Genomic DNA, 17,209 nt, shown 5'->3' with positions numbered 1-17,209 from the left:
CTCTCATACCTAAATGTGATAGGTAGCCGGCACTCCCAACCCCTCTGAAGCAGACAGCAGTCTGCTGTGAATACAGCTGAGTAGCAAACTTACTAATAGTCACATAGAATATAGAAAGGATTAGTAATGCACATTCAAAAACAATGCACAGATTCTTGCAGGCAAAGCAATTAGATTATTTTCTCAAATGCCACAGAAATACAAAATGCATTAAAATAGATTTTAGCTCAGCTGTGTACAGACTGAGGATGGCTTTTCAGGTAACTTTGATATGAAAATGTTATTCTCACTGTACAAAGTGTATGTCATTAAAAAGCAAGAGATGACTTCGATTTACACAGGCAGCTCTGCTTAAGCTGAAGAATAACAACTTCGTTATTTAAATTGGCAAAATAAACTTTGAAGAATCACACCTAGAGAAAGTATTATTATTGTAATTATGTCTCTTCATAACATCTAGGATTTTACATACCTTTCCTTAGTTATTTTTAGACACATTCTTGTGGAGTTTTTGTTTCATTTAATTTGTTGTAGTAAGCTATGAAATTCTTTCATGGCCTGTCTATGTTTGTGAAACCTTGAATCATGCAATTTTAAAAACAAGGTTCCTTAAACCCAATAAAATCATCTCCTTATTAACAAAGTATCTGGTTTATTTCTACCCCGTTAAACTGGAAATGTCTTCAGCACATTCCGAGCAATTCACTGAAATGGTAAGGAGCTGCTTTGCTAGCAGACTCCTCTAGGATGAACTAGGAAACATCCTACTGATTTTTTCCCATTCTCCTGAAAAATCTCAGAAAATTCCTGACTTCTTTTAAGAATACTTCATATAAAATCTTTTTGATCTCCCACCTAATAACTACTGCGGGACTTTGATTATTAGATTTATCACTTTATGCTGCAATGGAAATTCAGAAATTTGCTTTAACAAAACAAAACAAAACAGAACAAACATACAAACATGTAAAAAGAATGCCCAAAGCCAGATTTAGAAAATGTCTATTAGTTAAAATACACGTATTATTGAAGAAATAAAATCAATTTTACTACTGACAGCTTAAAGCCCTGAGATTTTTTTTTTTTTAATTTTTACTAAGAGGAATAAGAATCTTTCAAATGCCTCATACTAGTATAATACTGAATATCACATGGACTAGTATGGTTGCTGTAGCCAAGCAGGCTATTTGTTAATTTGTGCTAATGATAAAATCAAACTATTTAGTTGAAAGCAGAACATATTGCTTCAGTACAATTAGGAAACCTTAGGACATCAGGCTCCATGACTGCTAACAGATTATCAGCAAGTGCCTCCTGGCCACTTTGTAGCAATATGTAGCTCTGGAGTTTAGTAAATCTGCCAGTTTACTACTGAGCTGTAGTGTTCTTTAGAATGCTCCTTTTTTTCTCCACACTCTCTAGATTTTTTTCAAGCAGACAGTTTTTATTCTCCAGTTTTTCTCAGCTCATTAACCCAGGCTGTTGTTTCTAAGTTCTCAGCATCCTGATAGCAGCAAGACAGTGAAGGTCCTGCAAATGCACTGAAGGTGATTGCCTCTGTCACCATTCTTCATTGAATCCATCAGCATAGGTTTAGTTGGTGCTTTCACATGGGTAATTATTTTCTTCCTTTTGAGAAAATACAATATCTATCACAAAAGTCAAGCTATGTGTTTCTGCTGTAATCTCTTTTGAAGGATACTTGGTAGGTATTAACAGAGTCATCACATAAACATCTCTGGAAGGGTTTTCAGAGCATAAACATGGATTATCCATTTTAATTCATCTTTTTCTTAGAAAGATCAGTGAATCACAGAATAATTTTGGTTGGAGTGACATTTTCCATGCAAAACAGATGCCCCTGTCATATCTTACTTTTAGTCACGACTCCCTCTAATCGAATAATATTAGGGTGGTCAAACTGTCCCATGATGCTTGCTTCTCCCAGGAAGTCCCTCCTCTGTTTTTCTGTGTAGCCAACTTTCAGGGTTTTGATAGCCACTGAAATTTCCTTTTTAGAAGGCAGCTTTAGGCGCCCACTGCACACTTCTCCAAATTCACCTAGAAGAGTGGAAAAATGACAAAAGACTAAATGTAGTTATTTCACAGAGATTTAAGAAAGAAGCCTTGGCATTCAGCAGACATCCCAAGTGTGTTATTTACTCATGGGCCACAGACCGATACTCCAAAGAAGGCCTTTGGATAGTTACTTAACACTTCCATGCTTGGGTTCTCTGCTGTCAAACTGGAGAATGTTACTTATTTACACTGCATATCCAGACGACTGCAGAGCAGAGGAATGCATAAATGTCATTAGAAAATTCCCTTTTTGTTTCATTTGATGCACTTTGAAACAATAGCAGGAGTGTTCACTAATGCAGAAGTATCAGTATAGTCATGCATCCTTGTGAACGTGATACTCCTGATTTCCACTAAACAGAGACAGTACAGTTCCCAGTTATGTTACTGCTTTTCAGACATCTTAATTAAAAATATTCAACCTCTGCAAAACAACTAGTTTACTTTACTAAGAGCAAACACTGCTTCAGTTCAACCACTAACCCTAGCTCAATACTGCCAGAGAACCACAAAGATAAAGACCAAAGCACATCCTGAAAACAGAAGGAAGGGAAAAAAGCACTTGAAATAAATCTTCTGATGCCTGGCTTTGTATCCTCTTTCTTCTATGTTTTAATGGTCCAAAAATCTGTAAAAAGCTAAACTTTTAAAATTATTGCCCAGTTACTGTCAATGCAGATTATAGCTGATTTCAGCAAGCAGTTCAGCAGTCAATCATTCATTTCTGACCGGAATCTATCTGATACTTGTTTGAATTTTGAGAAGCAAAAAGTTATGGCTAATGTTCATCAACACATCCCCACTTAGCCACGGTGGTACAGTTTGGAACTTGGGTGATGCTGCAAGAAACAAAAAGTTGTACCTGTCATAGCAATGGAGCTTACTGTTGTTGGTGAATATAAAATGGGTTTAACTTTCCTGGGAAATGTTCCTGCTGGAAAAAGCTCACTGGACAGTTCAGTTATGTTAACCTTTTATATACAGGGCATCTCTTTCCTGTAAATCACTATTACATAGTTCCAGTAAGAAATGGACTAGATCTCATCAGATATTGTTTAGGAGGAATAAGAACTCGTGTTTGAGTTGGAAGGTGGAAAACCTTGCACTGATTTTAACAGATGAGGTTGAAGCCTTTCTGCAGTGTTTATTTTAAAAATGTGACACATATAAACATTGTATAACCTGCCCTGGAGACCAAATTGCCTACTTATGTGTGGAAAGCAAATACATATTATTAGAAGGGCTTTTCATGATATAAAGATCTCTCTTCAGGAGTACTTGATTTCTTCTTAAATAGGGTACTTAGGGTATCAGTGAATAGCATTTGCCATGCATTAAAACTTAGAGGACAAGTAAAATACAACTTTCTGAAATCAGCTACTCCTTTTACTTTGTTGTGTTTAAAATCATGATTGCAGTGCTGTGCACAGAACTTCCTTGGAGTTGGAGAGGCACCTAAGTTTAATGTTTCACAAACCTTGTGCACTTCAGCAACATTCTACAAGACCTCAGTGAGACACTGCAAAACTTCACAGTATGTTCATGGACAGGTAGTCCCTAATTTTTAAAAACAATTTTATTAACAAGATGTTATGCTAAAAGTACATTTAGACTTTGAAAGAAAAGCAATTGCTTGCTTCCATGTTCAGCAAAGCACACACATAAATCTACCTCAAATCAAGGAAGTACATTGTAGTATTCTCTTGCTATCCAATTGGATTTAAACTTCTTAAGTGGTTTGCTGAACTGGATCCATAAAAACAAGTGAGTTGTTTTAAAAGAAAGAATTACTGAAAAGAAAAATACGAAAAAGTGGCTCCTGACCTCAGTTTTCTTATGCTTAGCCTCCCACTAAAATCCCTTGTGTTTTTATTGAGGTTCTTTTGGACAAGAATATTTCCTTATTGCATTTGGGTATGTTTTCAAAGCTATGTAAGCTGCCCTCTATTCTGAGAGACTTTTGGCTAAAACTGCAAAAAACTACTTGGAAAACTACTACTCAGAATATCAAGATCACTTGCCTGACTTGAAGGTCTCACTACTTACGTCACACTTCAGTGCAGTTAAATGAATCCATTCTTCTCAAACCACTGTCTTTTTATAATTTCATTCACACTTGCATTTGTAAAGGAGAAGGGCACAACAAGACCAAGTCATTCACTCAAATAAGTCATTGACTCAAGTAAGAGACAAGAATTGTCTTTCTGCTTTTGAGGAGGAAAGAAGCATTTCTGCAAAAGCAGCATCAGATACACTTGCTCTGAATGCAAAAGCTATCACATGCTGAACGTGACAGCAGTGAAAAGTGATGCTATGAATGCATTTTGGAAGCTCCTAGCACGCTGTAGCCTGATTTTCATTTGTTCTTCCCTGCCTGGCTCTTCTTGTTGGCATCTCTGGACAAGTGCCAAGAGGAAATGCTAACTGTAATGCCATATGCAATTTGGGCTACATGAATCTGAGTCATGGCCTCCAATAAATGCAGGGGGTTTATATCCAGAGTCCAAGCCTCCATAAAGGATCTAGAGGGACCTGCTGTCACTGAAGTGGAATGGAGCAAAGGGGCTTATTTTTAAACCACCCGCATCTTTAAGGACACATCCCTTATTTGAAGCCCCTCAGAAAACTCTTCCTCCATTTTCAGAGGCCATATTTGGCAAATTTGGGTTTACCTTTCATTCTCACGTGCATTCTGATTAAAAATAGGTCAGAACAATGAGCTATAAAATATGACATATTATTGGTTCCTATATATTTGTTTTCTAGATTCATATACTGCATACAGCCCAGGGTTAGGAAACTTACACTTGTGAAAGAAGGCTCCTGAAAGTCTTATAAGGACACATACTGATCTTGGACTTAGCTTTTCAGTAACTCCCTTCTCTATCTTCACATTAATTTTCTATTATGTGCAGAAAGCAGAGCTTTGCCGTCTTGACTGAAGATTATGGAGAACAGTGCACTCTTGTGGGGCAAAATTAGAACCAGCAAGGAACAAATATTGTACCTTTGCAGAAAATAACCTAACTTCATAAAAGCAGTATCCACAATAAGCAAGAATGAATATGGTTTCTCTTTACTGGGTAATTCAGGAGATGCAGCAAGTACCGTAGTTTGAATCTACATTTTTTTTGATATGAAAATGTTTTGCTATACACTAGGAGTCAGTGTCACATCTCAAGATTTTAATTCAAATAGTAAATCTTGAGAGAAGCAAAAATAAAAGAGTCAGTAATTTCTAATGGATTAGAAAATCAATATTAGTTCCACAAATGTTTTAATTTAACAGGAAAGCTAACACTTGGTAATCTTCTGACTTGACAAGATAATCTGCCACTTCACTTCAAGCAGCAAGCATGCACCACATCAGGAACTACATGCTGCATTGCAGCACGGACAACTCAGTGATCAAATCCTCTGTAATCTGGCTCCTTTGCTACAAAATCTGCTCATTTCAACAGTTTGTTTTCTGTAAATCCAACAATCTATGGTGTCTGTATGGCTCAGACAATCAGTTATCAGACAGACAAGCCTTTCCTCCTCAATCAATAATTCAAACCCAAAACAGTGACCAAAATCAATCCAATGACCAAAGGTCATTGCAGTCTGATGGATGTGTGGTGACTGGTATGAAATGAGTTTGTGGTTTCACTCAAGGCATAACAGTCAACAGTCCTTTCAAGGGAAAGAAAAAAACATCTTCACAGTTGATACCATTTTCTGCGCTGACAGGTTTTAAAGAGAAACATGGAAGTGAGGCTAAACTCTCTTTTTACTTCTAACACTGCTGCATCCAAGTGTGGGCTGATGGGAGTCCTTTAAAAATTGTCTTGCTATCTGCTTTCTTTGGTGAATAAAACAGAACTGTATGCCCTTCACTCTTCATATGCACCGAAGTCAGCTGTAAATATGACCTACTAATTTGAAGATCTATAGAACATTTTCTTTACAGTCACATAAACCCAAAGATGTCAAACAGTAGATACAGCAAAAAACTTTCTTTAGGTCAATATATCTGATGGTTGTTACCTGCTCCAACTACTTTATCAATGGATATATTAGAAGCATCGAGTTCCTTGGCAAATTCATGCACAGCTTGACTGGGATCCTCGTATGTATGTGGATCTACGTAAGTTCTCAGGCCTGGGAGTTTTACTGTGTAAAAAAAAAAATTCAGAGAGAGAATATTGTTTACATTTAATTAATCCTTCTGAAGAAAGCTTATGAGAGAATAGAAATCAAATCAATAGAAGGAAAAGGTATATTGCTTCTTCAAATCAATCTGCTTTATATTAAGATTCCTGGAGAGCCATCAAGAGTGAAACCAGAGACTGTAAGATAGTTATTGCACAGAAGGCTGAAAACTGATTTTAAATATATGTGCACTTCCCGTATTTAATTGCTTTTCAAATATCAAAACAATACCTGCCACTCCAGGCTTGCCGCATTTAGACACTGCCTTATATTCTCCCTTTCAAGATAACAACAAAGATGCAAGGAACAAAGTGTGTGTTGCATCACAACCTGAAAAGTTACTAGTCAACCTGAAAAGTTACTAGTAATATATTTACAAAAGCACATTAAGTCAAAATTTTCTTTCCGAGTCCCCCACCAAGACGCATAAGAAAAGAAAATTATACATGAACAAATGCACGTCTGCTTCAATCGCTCTGCTACTACATCTACGTACGGCAGCCAGTTTTCCTTATTATTAAAGTCTGGTTCTAGTGCTGAGTTGCCCTAACATCTGTGTTATTATTTTGTCCCCCTCTACAGTTTCCTGGCCAGGGACTGTTCTGTTTTCCCAGAGCAACAGCTAGTTCAAACGATCAAATGATTTTAAAGGCAGTTTCAAGCTCTCTACATCTCTTCCTCCAGCAGAAATGGGGCTGGAGGGGGATGGTAGAACATATTATCATTCCCGGTCTTTCTGTCCAGCAAAGATGCTGAAGGCAGAGCACATCCTCATTCTCTCCCTCCTGTGACTCAAGGCCCCGCTTTTGCTTGCACCCAGCACCTTGTGTGCCTGCTTCTGTATGTGCTTTAGAACAGAAAGATATTTTGATAATAAAAAATGAAATAATATATCCAGTTTGAAGTTTTCTGCTTCTGACACAAAACCTGCATTCCTGGACATGTATGCTAGATTTTCCTAACTGTATAAGTTGGTCTTGTAGATGTTACTAACTCTTCCCACAAGAACTGCCTTAACCCACTCAGGAACATCCTTTTCATCTTGCCATTACTATACTGCCTTGATTTGTTGACTGCTAGAATAGTTAAACCTTTTTTGCTGGGGGATTACAGAAATAGGAAAAAATACATTTGGACCATCAGTTAGAGCACTCCATCATTGTTTTGTCAAACAATCCCAAGTGTATGTAAAAAAAAATAATCAATTTTATGCAGATTTACTAGCCTCAGAATTGACAAAAGAATGATAAAACTGAGTTCCCAAGCTAACTGCCTCAAAACCGATACAAACTAAGAGCCATGCTCTTAACACAATGGCTGTGTGTGCATGACATTAAATATCGACTCTGTTTCCTTCAAGAGCCTGATGATTACAGAATTACTTGCAAGTAAAACAAAAAGTAATTGGCTGTATATTGCTGTTGGTTAAAAATCTTGTAAATGCTCCCTTCCGTCCATGCTGAATGTACATTATGGGCTCCCCCATGCCCCCAATAAAAATAACAATTAAAAGCTTTGGCACTGTGGGGTTTTTTGGCTGCATATTTTTAATGCTGACCCCAGAAGTTCCCAAGATCAGGTGATGGCGACTGCAAGGAGAATAATCCCTTCACACCAATAATTAAGGGCAGCCTGTATAGTAACTGGGTTCTGTCATGAAAAACAGATAATAAACACATGCACATGTGTTAAGCTGTACTACTTTACAGCTCATTCTGTGCAAACATAATAATTTACATTTTCATTTTAACAGCATGAATTGCCTTAAGAGTAGCAAAAAAATAAAAAGGGCCTAGCCAAAGAAGGGAAAGGGGAAGGATCTGAGGAGGTAAAACATTTTTGCTCCTTTGAAGTAACATTATAGGATTTGTAATAAGGCTGCAGGGAATAGTTCATGGCTGGAGACATTTTTAAAGTAATTCAGAACAAACTGACTGAAATAAACCAGCTGCTGTACTTAAGATGCTGAAAGTTTACGACAGCCATGGAAGTTACTTTATTCTTTTTTAGTTAATTTTCTTATTCTTTGAGAAAGACTGTAATTTAGTAGAATAAACTTTCAACAGCCACACACATACCTACCTACAAATACTAACAGAAAAATATCTGCAAAATCAATAAATAATTTCCAAGATTTTCTAATACAACTACCAGGTCCATGATGGGCTCTGTTCTTACAGCACATTGAATCAGCATGGCACTACTCAGAAAACAGTACATAAATATCTAAAGCCAAATTAAAAGCAATTTAATCCACAGGAATTTAACAGCACTGACGTGTTTAAGAATACTGATTGCAAGTTTCCATTGTGTGGGAGTAAGGAGAGCAAACTCTGACCTGTTATTTGTCTGTGACACTTTTTTTACTGGCTGCTTTTATTTTATAAGCTCATTAAATTTGGATGATGAAGCATTAATTCTATGGGCCACATGTAAGAGTACAGATTTTTCTAAGACTAGTAGGGTTAGTGGCTGTTGAGCTGCACAAGGTAAGCCCACTGTTATAGCTTGTGTATCCCTTGACAGTGCAGGGGAAATGGAGCACATATTTTGTGGACATGCATGCTCACGGCTTTCTGGAGATAAGGATGGGGTCCAAACTTAAAATAATAATCATAGAAAAATGGAATGGTTTGGGTTGGAAGGGATCTCAGAGATCATCTAGATCCAATACCCGTGCCACAGGCAGGGACCGTTTCCCCTAGATCAGGTTGCTTAAAGCCCCACCCAACCTGGCTTTGAGCACCTCCAGTGATGGGGCATCCATGACTTCTGTGCCAATGCATCACCACCCTCACAGGAAAAAAATTCTGCCTAATATCTAATCTAAATCTACCCTCTTTCAGCATAAAATCATTACCCCTTGTCCTATCCCTGCACTCCTTGAAAAAGAGCCCTTCCCCAGTCTTTCTGTAGGCCCCCTTTAAGTACTGGAAGGCTGCTATAAGGTCTACCAGGAGCCTTCTCTTCTTTAGCCTGAACAAGCCCAACTCTCTTAGACAAACTACACTTTTTAAAAATGTGCTTGTCAGACATCAGGAACTTTGTGGGTGAAAAAAAAAAAAAAGGAATTTCCAATCTTGGTATTTATGATGGGCATTATTTTTGCACTGTAAGGATGAAAAAAAATCCAAAATGGAGTGACAAAAAAATCCAAGAATTCCTCTCCCTGCTCCTGATAAGAAATGTTAAACTATCACCTTCCTGTGCTCTCAACTTCTGCTCCAAAACTAATTCATTTCTGTTTTAAAGATGGTATGGACAAAGCTTTGGCTGTGATCTAGTCTTCATGATCCACAGCTTCACTGCTGTGGAGAAGTGCTGCAGGGTTATGCACATGCCAGGGAGGATTTAGGATTAGAGAGGAGCTGAAATAGAGAAAGACAACACCCCCCTCCAGCCATGGGTCATAGCAAGCTACTTTTTCCTGGTAGCCAGGACATGTGCCCAGGCTCAGAATAATCAACACTTCCTGCTCGAAGCATCTGTTGCATGGGATCTTGCTACATGCTGCTCCTTTCACATGGGACCACCTAACAACCCAGAGTAGCCATGATTAAAGTTCTATTTACCCTTACTAAAAGGGGTACACAAACATCAGAAATAGATAGGCTTCAGGTTTGGCTTTTGAATATATTTCAAAAGTAGCCCATATACCTCAGGAAGAGCAAAATCTCACACCCTTAACTATATACAATTTTTACAATACAAAGATAACAGAAGTCAATAGAAAGTTTGTCTTCTTAGTCCTACATGAGACCAAAAGAAAGCACAGACATATTTATTCTTGCAAGCGGGGAATTAAGACTTGAACGAAATGTATTTGTAATGTATTGCTCTATCAAAAAATTAATTTGTGAGATATTTATTTAGTAGTTATTCTTATTTAAGAAGCTACTCCAAATCACTTTTCAGCCTACGCTTAAAATGAAACCAAACTAAATTATTAGTGGGTCAACTTCTTCAAGCAAGCAATGTTCACAGCTCTTTCAGTAGTCATCAAGACAGAAGTCATTGATTTTATATTTTGCTTTGGAAAAAAAGTTAATTTCTTTGAATTTAAACAGATGATAATGAGGAAGTTGAAGTTACGTTCCGCATTTCAGTAATGCACAACAGAATCAATATCATATTGTTAATCACACACACCGTTTGAACATAGACAGCAATGTTTTGCTCATTACTAACATGAACACAGATAAAAGGATTTGAAACAAAGAATAATTGTTTGGGGAAAATCTCCTTACCCACAAGAGAAGAGATAATTATCTTCATAATTTCACTGTGGTTTAAGTGAGGTATGATTTTTTTCATAAATTGAAAAAATACCAGTTATCTAGGGGATGAATTCAACAGATCTGGAAGCATTAAAAGGCTTCAATAACTTACGGTGGCCATTCCCAAAATGTAGTCTTTTCTCATCAGTGCCATGCTTAGATTTCTTGTATCCACAGAATCTACAAATAACAGAGGAAAAAAAAAGAATTTTATACATTAACTGCAGGTGGAAACAGAATAAAACATTTTCCCACCACAATTAAATGCCTCTTTGAAAGTTTCATGATATTTACATTCCCTGTGCCCTATAGAGGTATATTATGTTCCCAGGGAATTTGAGGAAATTGGCTAATGAGAGGATTTGTTGATTTTTGACCCCCACAGTTTAATTTTACAGTTGCCTAAGAATGCGTTTATAGCATTTTTTAACAACTGCTGCATGATTGGGGCTGCTAACGTTAGCGGGCTCATTACAGAGCATGAAGCAGTATACAGAGCTTCTCGGCAGCAGACAAAGGAGAAGGTGCAAACTAGGCACGCCACTGCTCAACGACACCCGATTTGCCATGCTCATCAAGACTCCCCAGGGAAATCGAAATAGGAGTAAATGTGCAAACCAGATGATAAACTAACCTTCCAATCAGGATGTACACCACAACTGTGAGGAGAATAATGGCTACTGCTGCTGAAATGGCAATCACTACAACCTGGCTATTCTCACTGGAAATGGAGAATGCTGAAAAGTTAACACAAAAAGATATGTGACCTTCCACACACAAAACACTGATTAAATCACAATTGACATTCATATAGGGAACAGACAGATTAAATCATCACTATATAGCATTTGGTCTCCTGCCAAATATTTAATCTATTAAGTAATTTTTCATCAGACAAATAAATATGAGGGAAGAAAACAAAAGACTCTAGTCATCTTTCCGTGACTGCTAATTTTTACTGTTGCTGATTGCAGTAACAGCTGTTAAACCGATACATCTATCTAAACCTATGTGTAAATACAAACATACATGCCATGGCATACATAGATTTTTGTCACAGTCAGTAAGGAATTTTTCATTGGCAAGAAATTACTTTTCAGATAAAACTACTTAACCTCTAAATTATGAAATTTGTTATCACTGCAACTGAGATTTTAGTCTTTGTTGTATTTGTCTGTCCTATCTTGAGTCCTAGTCTTATCCGGTATGCCTAAGCTACACATCACCATAACAGCAGTTTGTAACTATTTTTATTTTAAACAAGAAACTAGGCAAGGCCAGGTAGGGAATGCAAGAAAATACTACCTGTGATATTCATGGCATACACTTTATAGCATGTTTGAAATTTAATGATAAAACATAAAGTTATATAGTAATGCTACCCAGAAAAACACATAAATAGTTATGAGTCACATTTACTAAACTGGAAAGCCAGTGAAAGGAGTGATTAAAATCAGTCAGAAACTGGGCAGGAAGTCAGTTTAACCATTTGAACAAATACATACAATCTGGACTGGTCTCAAATTCAAACTTGCGGCTGTTTGTCCCATATCCAGCTGCAGTTCGTGCTCGAATTTGGAATACATAGGTGGTATCAGGTTTGAGGCCATTGATGGTAACGTTGGTGCCTTTTGCTCTCAGAATAGTATAGCTTGTCTCTTGTTCCTGCTTTTGGGAAGAGAAATTATGAGATTAAAACCATACCCTGAAAAAACAGAAACAAAAGCTGGGTGATACAAAATTATTACAAATCACCTGGATAGCACCGGTATATTTTTAATATTTATAGCCTGACAAATGCTTCTACAGCCATTAATTTTCAATCAGCTAAAAATCTTTTGATTAGCAAGAAATCTAAATCTTTAGAGCTTCTGTGGCCTTGTGCTATAAATTAAATGCTAGACATGCTGAGCACAGGGCATTTCATTAAATAGTTTTGCATCATTTTGTCCATAGCCTGTAATACAAAAATAAAATGAAGACTAAAATGTAATTTAAAAAAGATAAAACAGATTTGCTAATGGTATTGAACTGGAAGTTGTAACAGGTCAACTTAGACATCTTAAAGATCTGCAGAGCTACTGCAGAATGCAGTTTTCACTCCCTCATGTTTTACAAGACAGAATTTACCTCTATTACAGTCAGAAGAGAAAGTCCACTTATGCTCCTCACCTCAGCTCTGTGAAAATGCGATTATAACTGGTTTTCCATTATGCTACAAAAACTATTAGCCTGATGTGTCCATCCTCTTTAGGCAAAACCCCACTGAACTTGCAGCTGAATGAGTCTTGGGCTCCCACACTCAGAAAGGAGACATGCGTTTGCTCCTTACTAGTTTTTACTAGAGAGCAAAATGTGCATCCAGTGCAGACAATAAGCTCACAGACACACCCTGCTTAACAGTCACACATTTCTGACATAATGACTTTTTATATAAAACAAGAAATTGACCATTTTGTAATTTAGTAAGTTTGGATACATATCCCACTGTGTAGAATGCTAATTCTGTTCAAAGTACGTCTCACTGCCACTATAAATTTAAATTACTAAATTCACTAAAAATTCAAGCATGTATTTGAGGCCTGATGTAGTGCTTATTTTACTAAAGCTCTCCTGTACCAAAAGAACATTTTTGGCTTCCTAAAACTGGCAGCTGGAACCGCCTCAGAAAAAATCTTGGACAGCAGCCATACATGTCGGTAACTGCAAGAATCTCAGCTGTTTCACTTTGCAATGATGTACTTTTTTATTCTGGATGTGGTGGGGGTTTCATATGCTGCCCTTTTACTTTGAACACATTGAAATACACTAAAATAATTGATTTTTGCCCAGTTGAAAGCAGAAACTGAGTTAACATATGTCAGATGCAAATGATCTCATGTAATTCCCACTACATTTTATGGCTTTGCATTAGCCTGCAAGGTACTGACGTTGTAACTCTGGCAACACTAGGTCACTGATGCGCAAATACAGAGGTTGGAAAATACTCAACACACTCATCACCAAAGCCATCTCACCTTCATGGGACATGTTCAAGTGACTAGACCTCATTTATTGTGCTTGCTCTGCAGTGCTCTCTAGGGTAAGAAAGTTAGATTTAGTCTAAGTTAGTAGGCTGACAGCATAAAGTGTTCACTTTGATGCTAAAGAAGCCTAACTACTGTGTTCTTGGCAGTCTTTGACATACAAAGAAACGGAAACATTTACACCACAGTTAGGGAAATGGCCAGAATTTCCACATAATAATAAACAACATGCACATGAATAATCACAGTAAAAGGAGGAGTGAGAGGGAAAAAAAAAAAAAAAAAGAAAAAAAGAGAAAAAGCAGCTAAACCTGTGCATGAATGTTACCATCCAGAACAAAAACCTCCAATAGGGTGAGCTGGATTTAGTCTTCAAAAAATGACTTATAAAAATGTTTACCATGGCCATTTCCATCAAACACAAAGAATAAAAAGGAAATCAGCGTTGGACCTCCTCATGGTTTCCTGATACTTCTCTGAAAAAAAATTCTGTTATAAATTCAAGGGAGAAAAACTTAGAGGAACATATTCTAAGGAGGTAAAATTATTTATATATGAACTAATAAAGGCCTAGTGTTATAATTTGCAGGCTTTCCTTATCTCATCATTCAGTTGAATGTAGGTTACTATTTTAATTTCAAAGACATAGTAATCTTGTCTTTAAAACACAAGATCTTTTGTGTATGCTATGACTGGACATTCATTTTCATCTCACTTCAGGCTGCTTTTATGAAATGCAAATATTTCCTTCTTGTGCAGATATAAATGTACAAGGGAAAACACAGTCATGGCCCTGTCTGTTAATAATCTGCAATGGAACATGGAAAATAAAACTTTAAAACAATAGCACGGAGGATATCATGGTATCTTAGTTTATGGTAAGCTTTTTACACACATATTTTGTGAGTCATTTTTAATGTTAATAGTAATCAAATCAGTGAAACACCACATAAAAGCTCAAGTTTATCTTTCTTGGGGATGAAGTAAAACTTCAGAGATATGGCACTATAGCTGCCATAAGCAGAACGAATATACAAAAAGGAGAGTCAGCCTTTGTCAAGCAGAACTTTAACCAAACACTGTTTGATGATAAATCTTTACTTGGATGCATAAAGCGTATTCTTCCTGAATATTTCTGCACAGTTTACCAGACACAATCTTTACTGGGAAGCAAATCCCACTACTGTTAGTGTCTCATTTGCAAATGACATTTTATAATTTTAAACTGTGTTTTACAAAAGACATATTTTGGATACATTTAACATTTATAGAGGCAGTACAAGCGAGAGTGAACGGTATGTGCTTTTTCAGATAAGCACTGTAAGTGTTTATATTATATGAGGAAGAACATTTTCCCCATCAGCTGCACGTACACTTGAGAGGCCAAAACCAAACTACACATCTTTGGAAGGAACTCACCATCCCAATACTTTTTCCCTTTATTGTCAAGTGTGCACAAACTAGATACGATTCTTTATTTGTTATCTTTAACCAGTCTACTGAGCACAAAATTTCTAAGATGACAAAGGAAAATCTATTTTAGTAATGTGAGACTGCAATTAAATTTCATTCACTGTTTGCAGTAGACTTCACCTTAATAAAGTATGTGGGATTTAGTTACCATAATTGTAAGCCACATATTCAAATGAAGCAATTAACAGTTTACATGAGGTGTTTAGGAGACAGCTTTTTTTTCCTATCTTTGCATGACAAGATACTTCTCACAGAGAACATAATTATGTGAGCAAGGAAAAGGAGGAAAAAAGTATCTGCTTGTATAGGAAAAAAGCCCTGACTTTTGTTATACATGTGCTTTGACGACTGAGACAGTTAAAATCCAGCACAACAGTATGTGGGTGTACTAAACTGAGGTGTCATTTGGTAATTAACGTAACATAAAATGTTATGCCCTACCATAAAATAAATGCCTAGAACTTCTGTACAGTATTCCTCTGAAAGAAGATTTTATTTCTTAAAAATGCTTTAAATACTTACCGGGGCATCAGAATCAGGCCCTATAGATTTTTATAAACAACACAATTCTATTCTAAACATTGAGCCTGAAAAATTGTCACTCTCAGTTCATAATGTTGTGGATTGAAAACCCCATTGCTAACCATGAAGGGTTTATTTCCTAGCAGCTGCCGCTTAACAGCAGGGGTCTATATAGCAAGCCTGACCAAGATGATTCCTGAAGCAGAAATTCAAATGGACTGGACAAGTTTAAAAGAAAGGAGGTGAGAGGGCTGCTTAGAGCTCTCAGACTGAAAAGTGGCATCTTCCAAAGGTACTTGGATAAGACATGGAGAGTAACAGTCCAGCATGGGCTGCTCTGACCTCCATAATTTTAACATGTACAGAGTAGTTGTCAATCGTTTTCAATCTGCAAAGCTAGAAAGAGCAATGGATTTAAAGCCTCTTCACAATAGATTTGCTTTTCTTAGTTACCTTTCACAAACCATAAGGAATAGGCTCCTGACTCCTCAAGGGGCTGCAGAACACACATTAGAAACACTGGTGTCAGAAGTTGCTTTTTAAAAACCCTTTGCTCTAAATGGTCTGGCTTCTATTGTCAAGCAGTTGGCTTTTTGGTTTAAGAAAGCTGTCTGGTGCATATGAACTCTTGATCACAGACTTCAAAGGGAAGAAACACATGTGCAAGATCAGCCTCATAAGACTGGTTGTCTTATGAAGGTGCCTTATGATAACCAGTTGTTCCACAAGACTGGATACAGTCATTGGAAATAGCAGCCACATGCTTAGTTTGTTCTTAAAATAGTACTGTAAATGACAATCTTCTTGAACAAAGCAAGTAAATTTCAGTGTAGAACAATGATCAAAACATAGCAAAAAAACCAAATACACAAGTAAAGTGTGGTTCACTTAAAATTAACTAAATGCACACAAGGGAAAAAAATCTCTCTAGTTTTATTTGCTCCAAAGGGAGAGATCATCCTAACTCCACAATGTGCAATACACACACGCATTACATCCTGCACCCTGTGGAACTTGTGCAGAGCCACCCAGGCAAGGACTTCCACCTGGGGAGACTGGAGATGGGGCTGCCACAGCTCTTGTAAAACAAAGGTATGGCCAAAGGCAGCAAGAGCAGCGAGGTAGGTCTCAAATGAAACACAAGTTAATCATGCAGAAAAATAGCCTAGTCTGTGCAAAACAGGCTGCAGTTCTGGGGTCGTTCAGTTGTAGGCTCTCTCAGAGATAAATAGCTCTTCCAAGCCTTACCTAAAGGCTATATCTAACTTCTTTTCTTTAAAAAATTGGAAAAAAAGAGCCTAAATAATTCTTGTGTCCCTTCGGTACTAAGGATGTACTAATACAGACATTATGATATGTGAGCCAGCTCTCTTTTACTTCTCAAGCTTAGGAACTGGACTTTGATCGGGTCTCCATTGGAATAACAGGAAAAAAAAACCCAAACGAAAGCGAAAGTCTACAGGCTACTGCTCTATAAGGTGAGACTGAACTGAAATGTTTAGGAAGCTTTCTTTTTCACCTTTTATCTGTAATATCTGTAATATTCCATATGTTCAGATTGTTACTAAGGTCTTTGAACGTTCAAGTGCTCACCAAAAAAAAACCTCAAAACATCTAAAACCAGACGATGTGTTAATC

At 37.1% G+C, this 17,209-nt stretch overlaps 1 protein-coding gene across 2 annotated transcripts in view; it reads right to left on the bottom strand.

The window, feature by feature from the left end:
- Positions 1-17,209, bottom strand: part of EPHA3 (EPH receptor A3) — a 225,728-nt gene that overhangs the window by 37,610 nt on the left and 170,909 nt on the right. The window contains exons 7-11 of one of the 2 annotated variants that reach the window (XM_069869140.1): positions 12,056-12,215; positions 11,185-11,287; positions 10,663-10,730; positions 6,109-6,234; positions 1,876-2,061 (exon numbers count right to left, since the gene is read on the bottom strand). In XM_069869140.1, coding sequence (XP_069725241.1) covers positions 1,876-2,061; positions 6,109-6,234; positions 10,663-10,730; positions 11,185-11,287; positions 12,056-12,215 — 643 coding nt within the window. Of the gene's footprint in view, positions 1-1,875; positions 2,062-6,108; positions 6,235-10,662; positions 10,731-11,184; positions 11,288-12,055; positions 12,219-17,209 lie in introns of both variants that reach the window. The other variant, XM_069869130.1, reaches the window with a different exon arrangement.

This window comes from Phaenicophaeus curvirostris, chromosome 1 (assembly GCF_032191515.1).
Source record: "Phaenicophaeus curvirostris isolate KB17595 chromosome 1, BPBGC_Pcur_1.0, whole genome shotgun sequence".
In the NCBI taxonomy this organism is placed as follows: domain Eukaryota; kingdom Metazoa; phylum Chordata; class Aves; order Cuculiformes; family Cuculidae; genus Phaenicophaeus; species Phaenicophaeus curvirostris.
This window is presented reverse-complemented; position numbering and strand designations above follow the sequence as displayed.